The sequence below is a fragment of the Fundulus heteroclitus genome, chromosome 15, assembly GCF_011125445.2.
Source record: "Fundulus heteroclitus isolate FHET01 chromosome 15, MU-UCD_Fhet_4.1, whole genome shotgun sequence".
Taxonomy (NCBI): Eukaryota; Metazoa; Chordata; class Actinopteri; order Cyprinodontiformes; family Fundulidae; genus Fundulus; species Fundulus heteroclitus.
This window is the reverse complement of record NC_046375.1, coordinates 10,254,375-10,279,526: the sequence shown is the minus strand read 5'-3', so window position 1 is coordinate 10,279,526 and position 25,152 is coordinate 10,254,375. Positions and strand designations below refer to the sequence as shown.

Here is a 25,152-nt window from a genome sequence, read left to right as displayed (position 1 = left end):
AAGTGTTATAACAGGACATATATGTTTGAAAAACATTTAAAAAGTTAGATTTGTTGTTTATGTTTCATATTTTCAAGATTTTTAGGTTTTCTGGCTCTACAACAAAATTATATTCAGCTATTAACTTTTGTTTGGTGAAACAGATGAATCCATTAAAGGTAGAGTCGGCAATTTTTCCAAGAAGTTTCCTCAAGTCCCCTTTTCAATAACTGTGCAAGCGGCTCTTCTGCTCCTCAGGTGGATTGTGTGAAAAAAATCTGAGAAATCCACTGTGGTCTTATTTCTCTCAACTGAGACCTTCCTCCTCTTCTCATAAACATGAACGCGGTTTGCTTCTTGCAGCTCTCAGCCATTTTTAAAGTACATGGTGAGAGCAGCGGAGCTACAATGAACGGCTAACACCGAAGCTAACCGCTGAGCTAACCTGATATATAAACACTAGTGCGAATGGCAGGATTGGTCAGTTTTTTTTTTTTTCCACAGTCCTGCAGCTCTCGCAGAGATTTCTTAACCTCCATTTTCTGAATACATAATGTATTGAAACTGTCAGGATGGAAGGACCATTTTACTCAATATAACAAACGGTGTTTCTGAACAGGATTACCAACAGTAGCTTTCAGTAAATGCTCCTGTGCAAACAATATTTTAAACCGATTGCTTTCATTTTCCATGACGATGATAGAAAATGAGGATATAATTTAATCACCCAGATCTTTATTTCTCTGAACTTCATCAAACCAAAAACAAAAAAAAAAACTCTCTAAATTCCCCTCCTGAACACATCCAGGGGCTTTTTGATACCAGCATCACCACATCAATAAAGATAGAAAATGTATGCCTTTCAAGCCGAGTTGTTTCTCTCGGCTTTTAGTGCTCCATTAACCTTGTAATTAATACCAAGTAGGCTCTCTCTCAAGTTTGCCTGCTTTGGTGCTTTGTTCTTAATAGCTGGCAAATATCAGAGATGTGCGCCTTTGTATACGAGAGCCATCTTGCTGCCACCCACTTCACTTAGGGGCTCTGAGACATCAACATCTTCCCGGAGAAAGGGAGGCGTCAGACAGCACATCATGCATTTATCTCCACCTTGATCACCGTCTTGCTAATTCTTCCTGCAACTGGCTCTAAATGCAACTTCAAAGGCTGTTAAAAACAGCGAGGCTCCGAGGTGCATCAGCTGTCCCTCCCCCTAGATCTGTGGTTGATTGCTGTTAAAGAAAGAAAGAAAAAAAGAGGGAAGCAGTTGGTGTGGTCATCTAATAATAATTGATTCCTGTTGAACCAATGTATTGTTAGGTGAAATTATATATTTAATATTTTTATATGCAAGTATAAACAAATGGACTAAAGTATGGATGGAAACAAGGGGAAATGTTCCTCTTATAAAGCAGTAAACAAGGTTCCCGATGTTCAGTGGACAACTTGATTTAAACTAGAGCTGAATGAATTTAAAGATTATCTTTATAACATTATCCTTTTTTCCTTTGGGCAAAACCTTTGATTCCTTGCTTCTTCTATTTATGCACCTGCAATATGCAACACAATCGACAGGGCAGTAAGAATTCTGTTTCACAAAGTTGCTCCTTTCACCTAATAATGGAGCAATGGCTGCCATTAGTTACATTTACTCTTTGTTCGTCTATTTCTTAGTGTAGTCTGCTTTATCTTTTTCCTGAACATAGTTGTTGACTGCTCTTTGCTAAATTATTTTGCATACCTTTTGGTTTTTTGGTGCTGTTGCTGGAAAAAGCTTTACCTAGTCTTTGTTTCTGCCCATGAAAGTACTTCTAACTCAGAGCTTCTGTGTTGTTTTCCGTATCTCGTCCATGTCCTGTCAACCCCAAGCCAGTCATGTCAGATAGTTAAGCATGGTCCTGCTGAAAGTTTTTTTTTTTTAAAAAAAAAAAAAAAAAAAAAAAAAAAAAAGAGTGGCTCCTCTCCAATAATGTCACACATAGTAAAACATTACCCAAATTCCAATAACTGATTACATTAATCTGACCGTGTTTGATCAAAAAAATTGGACTGCATGAAATTGGAGTTGAATCAAACTAGATATTTGTATTGTTTGAGAGTAAACTGGATTGATTTCAGCTGAATTTTGCCTAAACTGGAATTCCATATAATTGGATGAAAAGTGAACTCATGAATTGTAAAGTGACTTGCCATTGCAGTTGCTGTGAATTGGTGTTTTATAAATGAACATAACTGAATAACCAGGAGTACACTGGGGAGAAAACTAAAAACCCTCCAAAAATGCTAAATGTTTGGGACTAAATCAAACAATCACAGAGTGAAACCAGTCAGAACTAAATTAACTTAACAGGAAATCAAGGACTTTATACAAACAGCAGAGGGATAACTGAAACTGACAGATTAAAATGAATTTAACACCATGAGCAGTAACAATGCAAACAACAGATACTAAATATTTGCACACGGTTTGGCAAAAAGATTCTAGACATTTTAATGAAAATAATGAGGAGCGTGTGGACTTTTATATATCCGTAAAATGAAACGATAAGATGGGATAAAGTATGTTGGTTATGATCAGGAGCCTGACTGCCTTCCAACCAAGACGATGCCAAACAAATATATTCAGGAGAATAGAAAAAAAAAAACCCAGCATGGTTGCAAATGACATCACAAATATAATGTCCTCACAACACCAGTCCATGCAATATTCGTATTGCAAAGGACTATTTTGAGTGTAATAAGTTTTGGTTGGTAATATGAAGCTGCATTTTACATGCTAATGTAATATCTAGCATATTGGCCAAATATGGCAGCAGATGCTCACATGCTGCACAAATCACATTAACCAAAATGCTAAAGGTCACAGAGGGTACAAAGAACAGATGAAAAACAGATGAAAAAATAAAATCGACATATATCGCGATTGATATAGCCACTGCAATATTTATCAATATTCTCGACATCGCAAGGTTTTTCTAATATCTAAAAAGAGGTTTTGGATTGTTTAAGGGGACATATTATACTTTTCATTTCTTCCTTTTCACATTGAGATCATTCAGCTGTGGTCTATATAAAGCAGAACTGCAATGCTTTGGTCTGAATTAATTGTTAATTTACCCCCATGTTCCCCCTTTTCACCCCCGTTCTGAGGTGCGTCTGAGAGAAACTCGTTTTGGTACTGTCTCTTTAAATCTGAGGGAGGATCTTCACACCTCGCCCTCCTCCAGGTTGCAGCGCCCACTCCACCCCAATCGACTATTTTTGTAGCGTGCTGGGAAGCTGTTGTGATGAACAACAAGACATTTTGACTTATCTATGTGTAGCTTTGGCATCCTTCAGCTTGGACTACAAAATTGCTCCAAGAAATAAAAATGGCTCAATCGCAAAAGTGGTGAGCCAGAAGTCCATGACCTTGTTTAGCAGCTCCACAGCGAATACTGTGATGTAATTGTTAAAAAATGCAATGGAGAAGGGAGAGAACTAAATGGCTTGAAAAAAGTATGACCCAAAAAAAAAATATCAAGATATCTACTCAGTTCCTGGAGAGAATACATTCAATTCAAGGACACAAAAATGTATTTAAGGATTTTGCATGATATATCCCCTTTGTAATAGGCATAACACAGAGGTTTAGGATTTTATCTCATCTAGCTATACATCTCTGTTTTAGCCTTTAGCACCTTGCAAGGATACAAATAAAGGTGTGAAGAAGGTTGTCTCAACCATTTTGGTATCTCACCCCTGAAGAAAAGACTGCAGTACCAGTTTAGAACGTGTGTGTCTGATCAAAAGCCCCAGCCCTAAAGATGACAAGGATTAGTAACAAATTACAGTACATTTCTATTTTCTTGATGCCTATGTTTTATCTCCCCACAAATCTGCAAAATGCTTTGGACACATGACTGAATCACAGAACTTGTATAAAGTGACATATCCAGTACATTCATTAATTTTTTAAGACACCGTCTCAGAAAGACGCAGACCTGAGAGAGGTCTGCGTCTTTTGTTGCCATTATTTGAACTGCTATAATATATATTCAAACTGTGGATCATAAAGACAGGTGACAAATTAAATATATGACCTGAATAAATTAGTGGACAAACACAATACATCAACACAGGTGCAAAGCATTGCACAATTCAGTAATTAGCTCCCAATCATGCTCTGTGGCATTTATAAAAAAAAATACTAAACATAGCCAGCTGATGCTGGTTTTGTTTTAAAATGGTAGGAAGAAAAGATCTGAGTGCCTTTTGTGTTTACCGGCCCAGATGGCACGGACTCAGTCACTGCTCAGATGGCTGGTGTCTCAATAGAAACGGTGACTAAAGGGACATCTGCATTAGGATGTACGAGAGGTGACAAAGAAAGTCACAATACAGCCAGTCTCCTAACACATAAAGTCAATCACTGCATAAACTTCAAGGAAAATGCAAAATGTTAGGTTCTAGACATAGGTCTCAATTATTACCACAGTTTAAACATTTTGGGGAAAAAAAAAATCAAATAAATTTGCTAGACTTCAGGTGTGGCAGCTTTCAAAGAGAAAAAATATCCAGGCTTGAATGCATTAAGGGTCTTTAGAACTACTGTAACGTCATTGAGTGAAATCTGCTGGCTTTGAATGGGGTTTAGTTGTCATATTAGAGACACAGACCACAGAAAAACAACAGTACATTATTCTGAATGATCATGAAGTGACTTCTAAGACAATAAACTGGATAAAAAATGTTATAGATCTGAGCTTGGCCCTTTGCCATCATCTACTTTAAGGTTCAGCAACATTTAGGGTATGGAACATACATACATATCAAAAACAAAAAGGAAGACTTTTTAATCAGGGTATAACATCCAAGTCACTTCTGGAGTATTGATCAGGGGTTTCATTTATAAAACATTGCATAGTGTCTAAACCAAAAGTTTGTGTATGCCTAAAGGCTGGAAATGGCTTATGCCAAATAAACATTCTGACTTATAAAATCATTTGCACGCACATCAGCAAGCAATTTTACTTTAGAAATCATAGCTGTATCTGAACGTTTGTGTACCAGGTTCTGCCTCATGTTCTGCCCTCCACATTCAACAATAAATGGTCAGCTGCTCGTAATCTTTTGCCTCATGCTGATTTACTACGCCGGGACAGTGGCAGGACCGGGTAAATACCTCTTGCTGCGTTAAACTTTTTTACTCCATCGTGATACACTGAAATCGGGGACATTTCCGGTGGACAGGTCATCCAAAGTGGGGACTCTGGTCACCATGTGCTTCCTCGCTGTGAGCCGCCATTGTTGTCTGAATCCAAACAGTCGCTTCACTGATACGTCACATCTACGAAACTCCCATCTGGAGATCCCAACTGGTTTGTCCATTTTATGCGTTATTGAAATCCCTCCCAATGGCAGCGATTCCAGATGGGTGTGTGCAGCCAGGTGGAGCTCAGCGGAACTACATCCATCTGGCGAGAGTCAAGCTAACTACCATTAGGTATGGGGATGAAATACTTAGACCCACTGTTAGCCCCTTCACTGGTGGAGTGGATCCTGGGTTCCTCCAGGTGCAGGATAATGGCCGACCTCATGTGGCAAGAGTGTGGCCAGTTAAACAATGACAACCAAAACTGGTTTCTCACATGCAATAAAGGACCATCAGCCTACCAGCCGATTGTTAGATCTCTGACAGCTACTTATTGTTCCCAGGGGTCTGAGTCATTTTGCATGTGAGCAACAAGTTTTGATTGTCGCCGTTAAACCTGTTGATCCACTATGTGAAGGTACTGCGTATAATGCTAAGTTTACCTTTAACTTCTCACAAAAACATTTCAACAACGAAGAACCCCGTCCAGCGGACCAACTCAACTTTTCAAGTTTACCTTTAACTAAGTTTACCTTAGTTAAAGGTAACTTTTCAAGTTTACCTTTTCAAGTTTACCTTTTCAAGTTTACCTTTAACTAAGTTTACCTTTAACTTCTCACAAAAACATTTCAACAACGAAGAACCCCGTCCAGCGGACCAACTCAACTTTTCAAGTTCACCTTTAACTAAGTTTACCTTAGTTAAAGGTAACTTTTCAAGTTTACCTTTAACTAAGTTTACCTTTAACTTCTTACAAAAACATTTTAACAACGAAGAACCCCGTCCAGCGGACCAACTCAAATTTTTTTGTTTTGGATTGAACTGTTACACTTCCTACACTAAGGATAAAGGTATTTTTTATTCAAATACATTTTGATAATGTATCTTATTTATTTTCTTTAAATGTTTGTGTTTAAAAAAAAAAAGATTCTCCCAAAACAATTGCAGCATTTCAGTAGCAACAGTTTAGGATTTCCTCTCAGCGATTAAAATTGGCAAGTTACATTTTACATTTAAGGGAGGCAAAGTCAAGGGAGAAAGAAAGAAAAGAAAACTACCTCACTGTGGTTTCTATTGAGGGGGTGTATGTTGTTCTTTTTAATAATCCCTTAATATTAAGTCTGCACATATAAAACACAGGCAAGACTTTTAAAAAGATTTCCACTTAGACAAATCTCCTTGTTTTTAAATCTCTTTTGTATCCTCTTTCACTAAAAACCACAAAACGTTGGACACAAGTTTGGCTTATGTTAAAGTTCTTCTGGACGATTTTCTTTCAGTTTAACAATGAAATGCAACAAATACTGACCCAAAAGGACAGAATGTTCAGCCAGTTTCCTGAAAGAATTGTTTTGAAACCAACAACAACAAAAAAGGAAGCAAAAAAAAGGATTGCATGATTATCCTGTTTACGTACCAAAAAAGTTTGTAAAGCTGCTGTAACTTATGTTGCCATGTGTGCTGGTGTATATAGAAATCTTTTTTTAGGTTATATCAACTGGGAAGAAAATTAAGTGCTTTCGTGTCACATCTATAAAGTATATGTTATGCAACCTTTTTCCAGGTGCCCCATTCCCTATATAGAATATGTATTGGATTAAGGGGTGCAAAATTCACTGTGTGCTTCTTCGTCATGACAGAGTAAGGTGCTTTTTTACCCAAAATATCATTGTTTCGCTTTTCTCCCTTTATGATTGCCTGAGCAGCTATTTTGTTTTTAGTAGACACTCTTTACTTCATGCCAGATCATTCAGGAGTTTACTTATGGGTCATATTTTTTTGTTGTTGATATTCAGCCACACTGCTCATTTAAGCCCGCTGAGATTCAAAAACTGCCCCCTTTAGATGAACTGCTTAACAAAAATTAATCAGTGGTTGAACAGCAACTACTTACAGCTTAACCCAGAACAAAATGCAAACTTTTATTATTGCACAGGAGAGTGCCATGTCTGGCATTAAACTGCAGCTTGGTGATTCAGGACTCGCAGACGTGTAGCCTCGCAAATGTTGGTTTTATTTTTGAAGAAGCTTTTTCCATGAAGCATAATTTAAAACAGATTGTAAGAAACTACATTTTTCATTCGCAGAACACCTCAAACCTTAGATCGATGGGGTCAAGAAATTACCTTGAGATGAGACTTCATGCTCTTGTCTCTATCGGGCTACATTTAAATGGACAAAAGTAATCGGAAATAAAGGGCGGATCAGTATGAATATGCGTCCTGTAAACAAGCCAATAGAAATATTGTGATCGGATTAAGCTCAATCAGAATGAAATTGTAATCCGAATGAGAGAGGCGATTGATGCTGGTTGATAGTCCGATCAGCATGCATGTAAATGCTTGTCAGGATCAAGTTATTCCAAATGTGGCAAACTGAGTTGCATGTGCATGTGAGCCCGACGTGAACGTGACATATGTCCGCATTGTTCAGTGGCAGAAATACATCGGGAAGCAAAACTGTCGGGGCTCCCGACCTTTCTATTTGAGCTCTTTCAACATTAAAAGAACTCAAAATTTTTACTTATTCAGTAATGTTTCAATCATAATTAGAACCTGCTCTAATTATTAGTTCTCTGCTTTTAATTAGTTAAAAGCAGAGAACAAATTTCGTTGTAATGTATATTTCAATGTATGTTACAATGACAATAAAGATGATATTACTATTACTATATTACTATTCAGAAGACAAACAAACTCAATACAATGCTTCTTTGTTTCCCATTTTTTGTTGTTCAGTAAAGACGGAAGTTCTTCTTCTGTTGCGCTTTTAAGGGAAATTTAATAACTCCGCATGTCGGAGTGGTTCTATTCTTAATAAAGCCAGGTGCATATACCAGCACATTATGATTGGATTAATTGATTGTGAGCCCATATAAACGGTACAATCCGATTCTTTTTTTGATTTTTAATCCGAATACATTTCAATCAGATCGTGAAATTTTGTGCATGTAAACATAGCCCAAGACTCGTCTGTTGTAATGGTCCGTTCATTTGTTTTAATAAGAAGGGGCCGGCTCATCTTAGGGTTGTCCAAAACTCTGGCGCGAGACAACTGACTCGTTCGAACAGAGGAACTCGTTTAACCTCTGCTGTAAAGTCGCTACACTGGTCGCCAATCAGATCACCGTTTCATTTTAAAAGTTTAGTCTTAACCGACAGAAATGTACATAAATTCACTCTTTCCTGACTTTGCCGGTACGTTTAAAAAGCAGCTAAATCCATTTTTATTTAAAGAAGCTTTTACTTAGACTTTAGCTTTCATGAATGTGTCATAGTTTGTGTTCCGTTTTGTACACTGCTGTGCATTTGGTCTGGTAAAACTTCTATTTACTTAGATCTTGGGCTGAAAGTTTAAATCTCCACACAAAGTCAATAAATCCCTCAATTGGTTCTGATAAATGTAAAGACAACTCATTAAATAGTAACAATAAAACATACAGGTAACGAGAAACAGCTAAATGTAAAAAATATATACTTTATCATACCATCAGGGGGTCTGTTAGAGGTGGCCACCACCACCACTCCGGTTTTGAACAGCGTCTCAAACAGCTGCGTCAGGATCATGGCATCGGCAACATCGGTCACCTGGGCGAAGAGAAGCAAAGAGGAGGAGGAGAGATTCAGGTTCGGTGCAGCCGGGCTTTTCATGCCCCACACACAACCATGCGTGTGTGCGTTTGCATGTGTCTGAGGTCAAACCAAGCCGGCAACATTTCCTGTTTATTAGTGTCTCTCAGGTGCGCTCATTCAGTCCCTTTGAGCCGATCAAGGCCGTTTAGGCTTGCACGCACGCACACACACCTAACCCACTTGAGCCGACAGCAAAATGGTCGCGCGGCAGTTTTCTACAGAGGACAAATAGCTGAGGGGAAGGCAGCAGATCTGAGCTGATCAAGTGAGCAGACAGGAGAGCGACAGGACGCAAGAGAGAAAGCACGAGGAGAAGAAAAGAAGCATGAAAACAGAGCAATGTCAGTCAGAGAAGGGGTCATGATTGCAAACAAAACCTCTATCATGGGGGGGGGGGCATATGAAATGTGTGTGTCTGTGTGCTGGGCGAGCAGCAGCGCACACAAGGCCATACAAAGTTACAATACATAAACCCAATTCAACTGTCTGCTGCCTTTTTCATCTACATCATTTCCATGAATCCTCAACGAACAAAGGTCGATGAAAAACACTGACGCAAGGACATTTATGAGTCGCTGGCTGTTAAATGAAGAGCTCTGACCTTTCTATTAGTAATCCAGTGCTCTCACTTTTGTTCTTATTCTCTCATCCCTCCCTCTTCCACCTATGTTACTCTTTTGAACAGCCATAAAGGGAGAAATCATGGCACTGTGTGATGGCCAGTAGTCTGTATTCAACTCATCTGATTAAACACGATGACTTGATGAGGAGAGTTCAGAATGGACTAAAATTAATTAAGCCTGACCTGTCTTGTGCCATTTTCCCCACTATGCTATTAGTTTGTGATTACAATTATTTCAAATGCTACGTTTCCACCTTCAAAAACAATTAAATAACTTTTAGCAAATAGGCATTTGTGTACATACAATATTTCTGAAAGCAGGGTAAATGTAAAATTATATTTTGTGTGAGGGCAAAAGTAAAGATAGAGGTTTCGTACTCTGAAACGCTACAACGATCTGAGGCTCATCATGTATGTATGAATATTTCAACACTTAAAGAAACTTTGCTGCTGCTTACGAGCCAGAACTCATCCAAGGTGCACTGAAGCAAGCTTCTCTTCTCTTGATGTTGTTCTTAAAAATGAATAAAGCTGTTTACGATTGGTTTTACAATCTTTATTATGCTGCATTGCAGAAACGTGTTTATATGTCTTTAGCTTTTTTCAGATTTTGTCAATCTTTTTGCAGACTTCATAGTATGTAACTGGAAATCTGAGACCAATGCAAACTAGTGCATATGAAGTGGGAAGGAAAGGTTACATAGTTTTCTGAAAAAATAGGGCAGAAATCTGTAATTCAGCCTCCCTGAGTCAAATACCTTGTCAACCTACCTTTGCTGCAGTCATTTGGGGGTTTTCTCTATCAGCTTTGGGCACATCTAGAGACTCAAATGTTTGCCCATTCTTCTTTACAAAATAGCTAAAGCTCAGTCAGAATGGGATGTAGAACATCTTAGTATCAATTTTTACACCTCGCCAAGTCTTTATAATTTTGACTGGGGCACCTGAACACATGACATATACCCTGATTTAATCCAGGGGTCTGCAATTCTTTACAATACAAAGGGCCATTTTTGCTCTCAGTCCAACTAAGTAAAACTCAGAGACGCTAATGTTACACGACCTTTTGAAAAAAAAGAGGTCTTTGGATTTTTAATAAATATCTGCTGTAGGAAATGTGTTGTCATTCATGAAGAACCACCATTTTACTTACATTTTTAGATTTTGAAACAAAGGAAAACGTAAAACCCCATGCTACAGAAAATCCCTATGATGCAGCCACCCCCATGTTTAATGGCAGGGATTGTGTGATCAGTGTGATAGGTGGAGTTGGTTTCCTGTAACACCCAGTGTTTTGCATGAAGTGCATCTATTTTGTTTGTGTCTGACCAGCCCATAGAGAGGAAGGGGCATGTTTGCTGTGCCCCACACCTCACGTGTGGAAAACTTCAAACAGGACCTCTTATAATAATAATAATAATAATAATAATAATAATAATAATAATAATAATAATAATAATAACATGGCTTCTGTTCTTGTCACATTTGTGGAGATTCTTCCACCTTGTACCTGTGAATCTCTGAAGCTCCTCCAGACTTACTGTGGGCTTTTCTGGCTGCTTCTCTGATTAATGCTCTCCTTGTCCGGCCTGTGAGTTTAAGCCAGGGATACTGTATTTCTAACCTATTCCTGTTTTAAACTTCTCCGCCGCTTTATCTGCCTAGGTGTGGGATACAAAAGAAACCCAAAAGACATAATAAGATTTTCTTATTTTTCTGTCGATGCAAATCAGGACTAATTTTCCTTCTTCTTCAAAATGATTCACTGCTTTGTGTTGGTCTATAAAATCCCCACAAAATCCTGCCAAATAGGCCACTGTAATATACTTATTTTAATTTAAAACAGGAATCTCCCTACTCAAGTGTGATGATTTTATACACTTTAACCTTTTTCACACACCTGGTCTTAAGGTAGAGTTCATCCAACTCTGCAGAGGCTCTTGCTAGTCGTGTTGCTGAATCCTGGCCTGCTACATGAGCAAGCAGGTGTCCGTTACGCCGCCCTCTCCTCTTACTTACTTTTCCTGTAAATAACAGGCACTTCTGATTGCCATACCCACAGCATATGCCTCCTTTCATACCCTGAAGAGTCTTCTGCTTTTGCATATTAGCTCCACTGCCCTTGCCAATACTTGATTAACATTTGTGTTAAAGCCTTGATTTTGCTGAGAAGAGGTGGCTAAGGGCATCAAATTAGAGCGTGCGCCCGCGAGCCAGTGATTGTGAGTGAGCGTAATGAGAATCAACAGAAAGCCAAGGCTCGGTGTCTCTCTGAAGGGGCCCCTACGTTTGCTGTGACCGCAGGATTTTATTTTCATTTCAAAAGAATCATTTAAAAATGACCTTTTATACCGCATGGATTTGTTTATTCATGTGCCCTCAACATGGGCACGGCACGAGGGGCAATATTGATTGCTGGGTGAGTAGGGAGAGAAAGGGGAGAAAGAATGGATCCCAGCAGAATGAGAAAGGTGGAGGGGGACCGACGTGGCACTTGTGGCGCACAAAAAAATAAAAAAAAATAATGGTGCAATCTCTGTTAGTCGTTGGCAAAATTTAAATGAGCAGCCAATTACTCAAGTGTGTGTCAGTTTGCAGCGAGGCGCACGGGTGCCAAATGAAGCCCCTTTTGATGTTACACCTCTTTATGTACACAACCTATGAGCAATTTCACCGACGGAGGCTGCACTAAGACAATGATGCTCGAGCGTCTTCGTCCTCGTTCTTCTCTCGCCGTCTTCCCGTCCCTCCATCTCGGACCTCTCGACGGCGAGTATTCATTAGGAGGAACCGAGAGAAAGGAGGGAGGGGGGGCTACAAATTACTGATAATGGCGCGGAGCTAATGAAGAGAATGGAGAAATGTCATTAGCATTTAAGAGGATAAGATCCATCTGACCCGCCACCGCCAGTCGCTTTCTAGCTCCACTCACTTAAGGAAGCAGGAGAGCGCGACTGATACCCGGAGCCTCATTTGCATGGCTGAGTGGAGGAGGATGCTGATTGGTAAGGGCCCCTGAACCCCCCTCCCTCCCTCCCCCCCAACTACCACCACCACCCCCGCACACACACACACACACACACACCCATCCAACCTCTTGTTTATGCATCCCAAACAACGCATGTCTGCTTGTTTCCCCTCCATTCACTGGTAGCAACAGTTGAGGAACTGAAAAACCGCAAAGCCGGGCGAAAGGCGAACAAAACAAATCAATGAGAGAACACAAACAGCGCTGTGGCTTACAAAGTGCATGAAAAGGAGCCGCTCTTGATCCTCGCTGACGCATAAAGAGTTATTAGAGGGAGCAATCGCACCTTGTGTGACCTCTGACCTCTCCTAATATCAACTGTAATGATATCGGTGAGAGGAGCAGCATGCGCGCTCGGCTCGGCTGATGAACAACACTGATAAATAGGCGTCCTCTTTTGCCGCAGCAGAATGACTTGCCCACCTTACAAAGAATGGGACGAGCTGCAGTCGAAGCTCTCTCCCCTGACGGAATAATGAAATCTCTGCACCGCTAATGACTGAAGGTGCTCTTCACGCTGCACCCAGCGGGGAAAGAAAGAAACTAAGCAAGCCATTGGTAAAAGAACATAAATAAGCTGATTTAAATGTCATTTCAAGTTATATATCAAATACACACACAGTTGGTGCATGTACAATTCTGCAAAGAACCATCCTGTCGAGTTAATTTTCTGCAATGTTCAAGGGCAGCCACTAGGTGTCCCCGGTTCTGCCTTTTTTTGTTTAGGTCCCAATGACAAAACTCCTGATAAAGTAGAAGAAACGGATAGTTGGGGGAAAAAATAATGAAGTGACTAAATTTCCCTCTTGGTTAAAAATATGCTGACAACAATTCAAAGTGATCTGCTTAGTCTGGTTCTTGGTTAAATTTCTGATAGGTCCGTCTCATTGCACTTGTCCACATTTTGTCATGTTACATCCACAAAGTTCAATGCATTTCATTGCTAAGTCATACATGATGGTAAATAAGAAGGGAAAGGGTACATAATCTTTAATTTTTCCAAATGAAATTTTGAAAAGCTTGTTATGTGTTTATAGGGGTGCCGCCACAAACTTTGGGTCCCATGACAAAAAAAAAAAAAAAAACGTTGTACGCTACAATTTAAATCTAGACAATGATATGGCCTTTCTAACACACAAACAGGGACGTTTTTAGGGTCCGAAAACATCAGGGGCTTTAGTCCAGAGCCCAAACTGTTTCATTTTCATGAGACAGCTGCCTACATATAAGACATGTTGCATCAGTTCTCTGTTCTGGCTGGGTTTTAATGAAATGTAAATTATTGTGAATCAAACCAAGAAAGTTTACAATAACTTTACTTGGTTTGATATTTTTTCCCTGTCAACGTGTAGACAGCTATGATAAGTAATGTGGTGATCTAAAGGTCCTTTAAGCTACTTTAGGAATAAATGCGTTTATTTTCACTGAATTAAGCACCAGATATTTTTCACATCTTGAACCAAATCCAGCTGGAAGCTCACCGAGAGCCTTCCGACTTTTTTCTGTCATAGTCAGAGCTTTTCAGGTCTAGCTGTAGCTCAGGTCAAAGTCCCTCTGCTCTCTGTTCCTCATGATGACCCTGGTGACGCTTATTAAAGTAATCCTCCACCTCACGTGTAGCTGAGTGCATGAGTGATTAGCTGTAACTTACAATTAGCTCATTCTGAGTCAGCGTTCAGGTTTTACCGCTAACTTCAGCCTGGTTTATCCCGCTTCCACCTGTTTACTGTGCGCCTCACGCATCAGTTGCACATAGTTGCACAGTCGTGGTGCCCCGTATAGTGCAAGTAATCATTTTTTTCAGTCTTTTTCTTTCAGGTGGAGTTTATTTGGGATACAATGGGAACATATCAGATTTTTTAAGATACAAATATTAAATCTGACGTTATTTGGGGGCTTTAACAGACATCTAAATGTTTTCTTTTGTGAGACAGGGGCTGTTCAGAAAACATCTGGGGTTAGGGGCCCAGAAGCCCAGGTCTACAGACGCACCTACATATGCTTTGATACTAGAGCAGGGCGATATGTCTTTACAATAAAATCTCTGATTTGGTTATACCAAATACGATTAATTGTTTTTTTCCCCTTTCTTTTTATTTTACAATAAGAAATTAAAGAAGTTATTTCAAAAAAATTTTATTTTACAAAAAGAAATTACAGAAGTTATTTTAAAAACTTGCTTTTATTTCAAGCATTTCGTCTGGAATTTGACCTGAACTCAAAGGGCAACTACATGCAAGCTGTGAACCTCGCTTGTGAAAAAATAAGATGGCAGCTCTGCCACTGTGAACAATGAAAATAGAACAAAAAATGTGCTTCAAACTAACTAAAAAAAGTTGAATGGATAATCTGAAGTGTCTTGTGTAATGGTCAAAAAAAGTTTTCCTCCGTCTAGCTCCGCTGCGAATGAGCATGTGCGATCATCGTCATTAAAAGCAAAATGCAAATCTGCTTGTGGAGAGGGTTACCACGTTTCAAACTGAATGTTGAGATGACAAATCGGCTTCCTTATATGGTGCAAAAAGAGTGGTTTGCATCCGATATTTAAATAAAACAGTTAATTTTATTGTGAATATTAAAAACTAAATTTATGTGTGGCTAATTATCTCTATTTACGGTGTTTAACTTTGACAAACCGGAGGTTGTGGGCGTTTTGCTACGAATGCAATTCTGGCGCTTGACCTGGCTGGAGCCCGACGGACAGGAACGGAACAGAGAATTGAAGTTGTTCCGTAATTTGACGGTGAACGACGGAGAGTGGGCCTGTTGATGGTGACGTTTGGAGTAGTCACGGAGAACGTGGAGGAGTTCTTATTAATAAAAATAAGGGGGGGGGGGGGGAGAGTCCCCTCCCTTAGGCTGTTAGGTGGATGGACAAGTCGTGTTAGCTCTGAAGTTGTGACATAGTTCATTTTCATCTCTATGAGATGCCCAAAGCTTGGGATATTGTTTTATAAACTATCTCTGTAAAACCTCTCAACTTTATCCCTGACCTGTCTGCTGGTTTCCACGATGGTTTTTGTCCAGTGATGTTCTCTAACAAACATCAGAGCCCCATTCAATGGCTGGATTTATACTGAGATTAAATTATCCACAGGTGGATACTCTTTACAATACAAGGAGCCATTTTGCCCTCAGTCCAACTAAATGAAACTCAGAGCTGCTAATGTTACATGACCTTTTGGAGAGAAAAAAAATTACTTTGGATTTTTGATAAATATCTGCTGTATGAAATGTGTTGTCATTTCTAAAGAATCATCATTCTATTTACATTTTTGGGTTTAAAAATAAAGGGAAACAATAAGACGATTCATACATTTTCTTCTATGGGATTTATCAAAACTAATGAGAAGAAAAACAGATCTAAAAAAACATTGCTGGTAGTTTTAGTGTCACTTTGTTGTGGGAATTAAATGAAATTATTCAATGAAAAAAACTTCTAAAACCTGTATTTATTATTATATCTGTATTTAAAGACAGCACTTTTTAAACACACTGTATGTTATCCCTCCAGCTTATATAATAACACTTATGCAGTATATTACCTTGCAACCGTTTATACCGATGTGATAGGAATCAATATTCATTCATGTTTAAAATTGTTACAGAGCGCGTTATTAAACACACATTTTAAAACAATGTCTGCAATGCTCTTGCTCACCTGAAACTCATCAAAACACAACAGGCAGATCTCACTGCTGATCTCCATGGCAACCGGGGATATGGGGTCATAGGTGAACATTTTCCCTAGGCTTCGCTTCGGCAGGCTTTGTTTCCTGCGGTGGATCCCTTCAAGCAGCACACAAATGTCAGGAAAATCTTAAAACATGCACCTGCGTCGACAGCCGAGGCTACCGACGGCGCCGAATAACGCTGTAATTTCACCTGGATGGATAATGGCAGACAATTAGCACGGGGACAAACACGGGGATAAATATAGGCTCGCCAATGCACGATGAGTTAAAGAATATTTTAAAAAATTAAATCAGAAAGTCACAACGCATTGAGGAAAAGGAAGATACTGCCTACTTTTATGGATGTCCAACATGAAGCTGTTGAAGTGGACCCTCTTTTTGCGACCGTTTTCCACGTGGGAGTAAAACAAATCCATGAGCATAGTCTTCCCTGTGCCTGAAAGGTTCACAAAATTGAAGAAAGCAGATTAGAGTTCAAATATCAGACAAAGCAGAAAAGATGATTTTTTTTAGAAATGAACACATAATACAGGAGGAGCTTCTTACCAACATTTCCATATATATAGAGACCTTTAGGTGGTGGTTGTGATCCTTTTAGAAGGGGTTCCTTTTTGGGGTACAAAAAAAAATACAAATCAGGTTTTTATATTTATTTTCACTTTTTTTCAACCAGGGAACACTCTTTGAGAATTAAAATCTTTTTGATAAGAGGGTTCTGGCCAAGACTGCAGCACAGACACAACTTCAAACCTAGAAGCATAAAAAAAAAAGAGTAAGCACAAGTTTAGGAAGCAGCTCCAATGAGATGCGCTTTTTCCTAGTATTTGAACTCTCTGGCGTTAAAGGAGACCAGCGCCTGGAGACTTAAAACACTGAATTCAAAAGCAACAACTCCTCCCAGTACTCAACGTCAAACCAGAATTAATTTCAGATGCAACGATCAGCCAGTTTCCTATTAATCGGCTCCAATTGGTCCTACTAGAAAATCAATTTGTTTTGTCTTGTTCATTAAATGCATCCAAACTAAATCCAAATTCAATCCAAACTCTCAGAATTTTTGTGTGGGTAAACGTATCAACCAACAGCATGTATTCTGATGCAGTTTTTTTTTTAAGTATATAAAAATCGAATAAAGGGACATCTTTTTTGGAAGCTTATAATCATTAATCTTGTCTTTTGGACTCAAAACTACTAGCTCTAAAAAGAACTTCTGGCACATTTATTTCTGTTTCGTAAGCTACAGTCCTTAGAAAGAAAACGGAAATCAGAAATTGATATCAGAAAAGGAAAGCGTTATCTTTATTTGTGCAAGTTTCAAGTTTCTTGAATTTTTTTTACAAACCGTTGTCTACGATTCTCATCATCCGTGTATCAAACATTTACTTTAACTTTGTTTTGATCATCCACATGATCTACCAATCATGCAACAACTCAATGACAAAGTTGGTTTCTAATTCAGCAGTGGGAGGTGGGTTTATTTTTTGGCATCAGGATAAACTCAGATTCGCTGGATATCAAAATCTAGAAGAGTTCAAATGAAATCAAGACTGGATCATGAAATACGGATTCCTAAAAAAAAAAAAAAAAGAAGAGTTTCTCATCAGTGACACCTTAACTTAAAGGTATACAACAATTATTTGTTTGATATCTAAATCAGTTCCAGTTTAAACTACCACAGGTCAAGTGTAAAATCCTGATATAAAAGTGTTGAAGCCAAAAAAGATGTGAAAAGGCCCTTTTTTAAATAAAATTGTGAGTGAACGCTTGAATATTTTGCGGTAAGTCAAGAAATAAAAACTGAACAAAAAAATGGATCACTCTCCCACTCGTTGCTGCGCACTGCCAGTCAGCTGGCTGACAAGAAGGCAACATAACTTTTTCCTTGATTACGCGAAATATTTTTTGCAGGAACCTGAATAGTACTATTAAGTTTTGCCGTTTGTTGTATATTTCTACTTACGTTTATGTATAAAACATTAATACAATTTAACAATATAAAAGACGCCATCAATACAACTACAACAAACAATTTGTTCTAACATTTAGCAGCAGCGGCATTTTTTCTGCTGTTAGAAGTTTCAGTTTTTGCCTAATTTAGCATCTTATACAGCCCCAAAATAGCAACAAACGTCTTCATATTTATCACCAAATAAAACTAGAGCATCATTTAATAAACAAGGTACGTCGAGGCATAAAGCCAGCCTTACAGTGTGAGGTTTCATATGATCCAGACTGGCCTACTGCAGGAGACGAAGACAAAGGGGATCTAATCAACAAGACAAGCCAGGGTTCCCACGAAAGAAAAGCATCATCAGAGGAACAATGGGGGGATTTGTCAGACAAAACGGAGGGGTCTGGATGAGGCTCCGTACGAGATGGAGTGGACTTGTGTGCGCGGCCCGTTTAGCGCTGCTAATTGTGATACGGTAATGTAGCATTGAGGTGCTGCTGGAAGTCATTGTGTTGCCTGCCTCTTACTTTCAAAAAGGCCTTTGCTTCAGAGAAACCCTCTTCTGTGTGACCGAGCTGAAAATATAGGGGAAAGCTAACTATCACAAAGGAGAATGAAGCGTGTAAATGTATCTGCCATCAGTTTGCTCATAAAAAAAAAAAAAAAAGTTACTCGAAGCTTATATAGATTTGTAGATGGCTAAATTATGGGCTTTAGGAATGCTGCAGGTGGGGTTTCTCTGTCTCTGTGACCGGACAATGACGAATTACTTTGGGATTAAATCCTCCACTAAATGGAAATAATTGTCCTCTTAATACTGAATTCAGAAACCATTTCATGAGGATGGTACTTGGAGTCCACATGCACTTGGTCCCCACTGCAGAAGTAGCACTTGACTCTGATAAACGCCAGCAATTGCAAATGGTAACATAAATTAATTAAAAGCCCAAACTTGTTGCTAACCCCTCCATAATGTCTCCTAAACCGGTCTGGGAAAGCTGGAGGAGCAACAGGCCGTTCCCGTTTGCTCTGGCATAACAGCGTGTGACTTCTCTCTGACTTCCCAAGCTACCCTTCGCCACGACGGGGGTAATTGTCAGCTGTGGCTGGTAGCCATTCTGCCACGGCAGAGTGGAGAAGGACAAGGCTCTCCCTCAGCGACTTTGTCTAGCTGAGCTTTGCGGCCCGGTCTAGCCTCCAGGAGGACGATACGGACCGGCACAAGAGTGGAAGGTTCACATGCAGGACATGGCCCTTTTTTGGCTTTTAAATGACTCCATTTGTTAAAAGCCAACGATTCTGCATCCCACGCCGGAGTCAAAGAGGAGATTACAGGAGTCCAAGTAAGGTTCAACTTTCCTGCAGTATGACTCCACACAGCATGCCCGACCTAAAGAGGGCGGCTCGGACTAAACAATAGCCCATTGTCAGTCAACCAACCGCAAAACCACGCCACATTGGGTCAATATTAAGTCAACTGTACTCTCCTCACAGACTCGGTCAGTTAGTGGGGACAATGGTGGCACTCTCACATAGAACGGACACCGAAGGACTGTGGCATGACCTGATTTAAACTGGAATAATTGCGTAAGTACTCCAGCCAGTGAGCATGTATTTGAGTGTGTGTGTGTGTGTGACAGACAGAGCAAGAAATAAGGTGCAAAAAGGAGAGGGGAGGACGGGCGGGGCGGTCTGTGTTGATAGCCTAACACCAAAGCGTTTGTCAGAAGCCCAAATCAAAAGCAAAAAAAGACAAGAATGGCCCAAACAATAGGGATCCCCTCATTACTGCGTGAGGACGGTGAGAGAGCGAGAGGGGTGCCGGGACGGGCCCAGCAGGAGGCCTGCCCTGCTGCCTTCCAAAATCTCTGCCTAACCCGGTGTGTCTGTGCCAGCCCACCAACAAAAACACACACAAAAAAAAAAAAGAAAAGAAGAAGAAGAAAAAAAAAAGGGACTCCCAGCACCAAATAGGAGACAGTCAGCTCCTCTGACCTAAAAACAACAACAGCCCCCCGCATTATGCCGTTCATAACTCACACGCACAATAAACTTCCCAGACCCCTACCCTCCCTTTGACCTGAACCCCACGGCCACCATCAGTGCTGCAACTGGAGTACAGTGCAGTCGACTGCAGATCGCTGATGTTTCAGGACATCAGAGGCTCGGGATGAGGTCCTGCTAAATGTTCTCAGAACAGCCATCCTCCTTTTTCCCAAAACTTTTTCTAGAAGGCACGCACATCATATCTTTTTATACCTTGACACACAGAAGAGTTCCTTAAAGGCACCACACTACACATTAATCACTACAGAGTCTTTGCAGTCCATTTTGCAGCTTACGCCGACGTCCAACGGAGCTCAGATTTATTTAAACTTGCAGTGGGGGATTAGGCGTTTCAGAAGCCTATCACTTAGCCTGCATAGAGGCAGACAAACAGGTATGCTGTGAGATCACTAAATGACCTAACATTTCTCTGGAAACAATGCACCTTGAGGAAACAAACAACAAATGACTGCAGTCATGTCTTGATGACATCAAAAGCTGGATGACTTTAAATTTCCTGCATTTAAATTCTGACAAGACAGAAGTTGTAATCTTTGGGCCAGAGTCTTCAAAAAATAAAGTTCTTAATCAATCCCTTAATCTGGATGGCATTAACTTGGCCTCTGGTAATAAAGTTAAAAATCTTGGTGTTGTTTTCGACCAAGACATGTCATTTAAATCCCATATTAAACAGGTTTCCAGAGTTTCCTTTTTTCACCTCCGGAATATCGCCAAAATTAGAAACATTCTGTCCAGGAGTGATGCTGAAAAACTAGTCCATGCATTTGTTACTTCAAGGCTGGACTATTGTAATTCTTTACTATCAGGAAGTCCACAAAATGCAGTTCGAAGTCTTCAGCTGATTCAAAATGCTGCGGCAAGAGTTCTGATGAAAATCAACAAGAGGGATCATATTTCTCCAATTTTAGCTTCCCTTCATTGGCTTCCTGTTAAATCAAGAATAGAATTTAAAATTCTCCTTCTAACGTATAAAGCCCTTAATAATCAAGCTCCACCATATATCAGAGCTCTGATTACCCCGTATGTTCCTAACAGAGCACTTCGCTCTCAGACTGCAGGTCTGCTGCTGGTTCCTAGAGTCTCTAAAAGTAGAATGGGAGGCAGATCCTTTAGCTATCAGGCTCCTCTCCTGTGGAACCAACTCCCAGTTTTGGTCCGTGAGGCAGACACCCTATCTATTTTTAAGACTAATGTTAAAACTTTCCTTTTTGACAAAGCTTATAGTTAGAGTGGCTCATACCCTGAGCTATCTCTATAGTTGTGCTGTGATAGGCCTAGGCTGCTGGAGGACATCAGGGTCTAATTTTCTCACTCTACTGATTTCTACTGTTCTTCAGTCTACTGTTCTCCAGTTTTGCATTGTATTACATTGAAATGACTGTCGTCATTTCAGCTTTTAACTTTTTGCTCTCTCTCTTTTTCTTCATAGTAGGTACACCTGGTCTGGCGTTCTGTTAACTGTGACATCATCCAGAGAAGACGGCTCACCCGCTACTACCATCTAATGTAGAACAGATTACTAGATCAATGTGTGCTTCTGTGCTTGTTTGTCTGTCTTGTTGTGTCTCTGTTCTGTCTTCTGTAACCCCAGTCGGTCGAGGCAGATGACCGTTCATACTGAGCCCGGTTCTGCCGGAGGTTTTTCCTTCCCGTTAATGGGTGGTTTTTCTTCCCACTGTCGCTTCATGCTTGCTCAGTATGAGGGATTGCAGCAAAGCCATGTACAATGCAGACGACTCTCCCTGTGGCTCTACGGTTCCCCAGGAGTGACTGCTGCTTGTCGGGACTTTGATGCAATCAACTGGTTTCCTTATATAGGACATTTTTGACCAATCTGTATAATCTGACCCAATCTGTATAATATGATTGAACTTGACTTTGTAAAGTGCCTTGAGATGACATGTTTCATGATTTGGCGCTATATAAATAAAATTGAATTGAATTGAATTGAAAAAAAAAAAGAAACAAACCCCATTGTAAAGCAATGCACCTTCTTTGTATAAAGTAATACACTCACTGACAGTTAAAGTCAAGCTTCAAGTCAAACGACCCAGAACCCAGTCGAGGGATGTGTTACCTTAGCATTCGACAGTAGATCAAAACAATATATGAAGGTCACCAGACAGAAATTGATTTGTAGGCAGCATTATTGACAATTAGGGCTGTCAAACGATTACAATTTTTAATCGCGATTAATCGCATAATATCAATAGTTAGCTTGAGATTAATCGCAAATTAATCGCATATTTTATCCTTTTATTTCTGAAAGTGTAATAGCCTGTTTGGGCATTTTAATATGCAATTTTGCAATAAATGACACTGATAAAATCCATGCTTGTACAAAAAATATTTTTATTTTGTTATTTTTCAAGCACTTTTCAGAATTGGAATGAAAACATCCTAGTGCCAAATGTTAAACTCTGGACTACAATGGCTAAATGACTAATCATGATACCCTGATGTTTACACCATGTGTAAACAAATGTGTAAATAAATACCTGTTTTCATGCCGATATATTTTTTTGCCTATTAAACAAAGATAGACATGCTATTACGCATAAACATACAAATTAATAAAAATTTTACATTTCAATAAAGTCATAAGTTTTGTTAATTTTTTTCACTCTCTCACACACATCTAATTCTGAGCTTTCACACCAACAACAATAATTTCTTTGAATATTTTTGCTTGCTGTTTCTATCCATATTCATAGAGTTTAAGCCTGGAAAAAGGTTTTAAATTTCCAGGTCATTCCAGTCTTACACTTTGCTTGCAACTGGCCAGGAGCATAATACTCTTGAAAGAGACTGTTTAGGAACTGATTAGTAACTCCAGGTCCTTCGTTTGGCAACGTAATTCAGCCTTAGTTTGTCAAATACAGAGAAAACAAATTAATAAGCATTAAAGTACGGTTTATGGGTTGGGTTTCTGCAATGTTATCAGCATGTTAAAAATTCATCTTCAGAACCAATGTCTGCTCAAAATGGTGATCTGCACCAAGTAATTTACTTTCAGCAGTTATCACCGGTTATCGCACCGTAAACTGCAGAAAATACGTTCAGAGTTGCTCTCTCTGCCTTTACTACCGTCGGCTCCTATGGCGGAGGGATATTTTAGCTGGATACACTCAAATGTAGTGTAGGCAGGTCTCATAACAATCCCTATTTCGTCACTTATTTTAGAGCCCAAATAAGCGATTTCACTTTCAGAAACCTGCCCAAAGAAAAAAACGCAAACCCGTGACTCTTGAAATTTAGAAGTGCTTTTAGAAAAAAGAAGCCCAAAGTCGCATGAAATAAACGGTATTTGGCAACAGTGAGCGCGGGTCTGTTTTGCTACAGTTCTCTAGCACTCTTGAAACTACGGAAAGCGCCGAGGGTAAAAGAAACACAGTCCAGAGAGCGCGGCGGGGGGAAAAACATTAGGGAACGGTGTGTGTGTTTTGACGCGCGATTAACGGCGACAAAAAAAAATTGTCTGCGTGATGGTCTAACAAAGTTAACGCGTTAATAACGCGTCAAAACTGTCAGCTCTATTGAGAATAGGCAGAAAGAGGCTGCATTTTAGATGGGCTGACAATCTACTTCACTCTAAGCTCAGTCACAACAAAAGGCATATACCTGCAGGTCAAATCTCGGTGGGGGCAGCATCATGATCTGCGGTTACTTTGCAGTTCCAAACACCTGCCAGTCTTGGCCCAAATCCTTTAGGCATTTGCTACAAGGCTCGAGACGATGGGAGATTTTACGTGTTCAAGCATACATCCAAATCAACAAGAAGATTGCTGCAGTCAAAGTTTTTAGAATGGCCTAGACAGAATCCAGAACTAAATTGCATAGACAAACAGTGGGGTCACTTGAACAGGGCTTGTGGACAAGACATGTCCCCACAACCTCAGGACAGATTTGAATGAACCTTTGCATGGAGGAGTGGAGAAAAAAACAGAGTGAAGATGTGGGATGCTGAGAGAAGACCTGCTAAAGAAGGGTGAATGCTGAAATAGAAGTTATACAACCAGATTGTTGCACCTTGTTATGTTCCAGTTTAATAGATTTGTTTGTTTTTCAGTTAGTTTGTACAGGAAATATTACATTATACGTCTGTAAATAAAACTTTTCAAATGAATTAAGGTCTCATTATTTTTTTTCCAAAAACAAAAACCTGACATTTTGACAGGAACGTGTACGCGTACTTTTGAGAGGGAGTGTATATTTAAAACTTAGTAACAAATGAGGCACAAGCTTTAATAGTAACTTAAAACAGAACAAAACAAGAACACTCTTCTATTCTGTACCTTTGGAAGAGCAAATCTTTTATATGTGCTTGATACATTTCAGGACACCAAGTTTGTAGTTCTTCCCCATGGTTGCATGGGTTTCCTTTGTGAACTCCCACAGTTTAAAAAAAAAAAAAAATCCAAATTGCACTTAAGTGTGAACATGTGAAGATCTTAAATGTCTCTCTCTGTCAGTCCTGTGACGAAGAGGACCTGGATCTACCCAGATCCAAGAGGACCTGGATCTGGGTAGAAAGGGACTGCTGTGTTTTTGTTTATGACACGTCTGAATCAAACTGCTCAGCCTGACACCTAGCGATCTTCCTTTTCAAGGTACATAGCGGAGGATCTGCTGCGAGGTTTCCTGATGCCGTGGTGCATATCTGAGTCGATCCCTGCAGAAGTTGTGGAAGTACGGGAGATGACCTCCACCAATCAGCAAGTGCAACAGCCAAATTTAATTACCATGGAAACTAAACGGCCAGTGGTGGCTGCAACGCAACGGAAATCAGAGTTAAAATGGCTTTTTAGACGTGAAGCTGTGATACTAC

General features: G+C 39.7%; 1 protein-coding gene across 1 annotated transcript in view; it reads right to left on the bottom strand.

Annotated features, from left to right (window-relative positions):
* Window positions 1-25,152, bottom strand: part of afg1lb (AFG1 like ATPase b) — a 57,326-nt gene that overhangs the window by 31,267 nt on the left and 907 nt on the right. The window contains exons 3-6 of the mRNA XM_012867231.3: window positions 16,853-16,913; window positions 16,641-16,742; window positions 16,273-16,400; window positions 8,817-8,916 (exon numbers count right to left, since the gene is read on the bottom strand). Of these exons, the coding sequence (XP_012722685.2) occupies window positions 8,817-8,916; window positions 16,273-16,400; window positions 16,641-16,742; window positions 16,853-16,913 (391 nt within the window). The remainder of the gene's footprint in view (window positions 1-8,816; window positions 8,917-16,272; window positions 16,401-16,640; window positions 16,743-16,852; window positions 16,914-25,152) is intronic.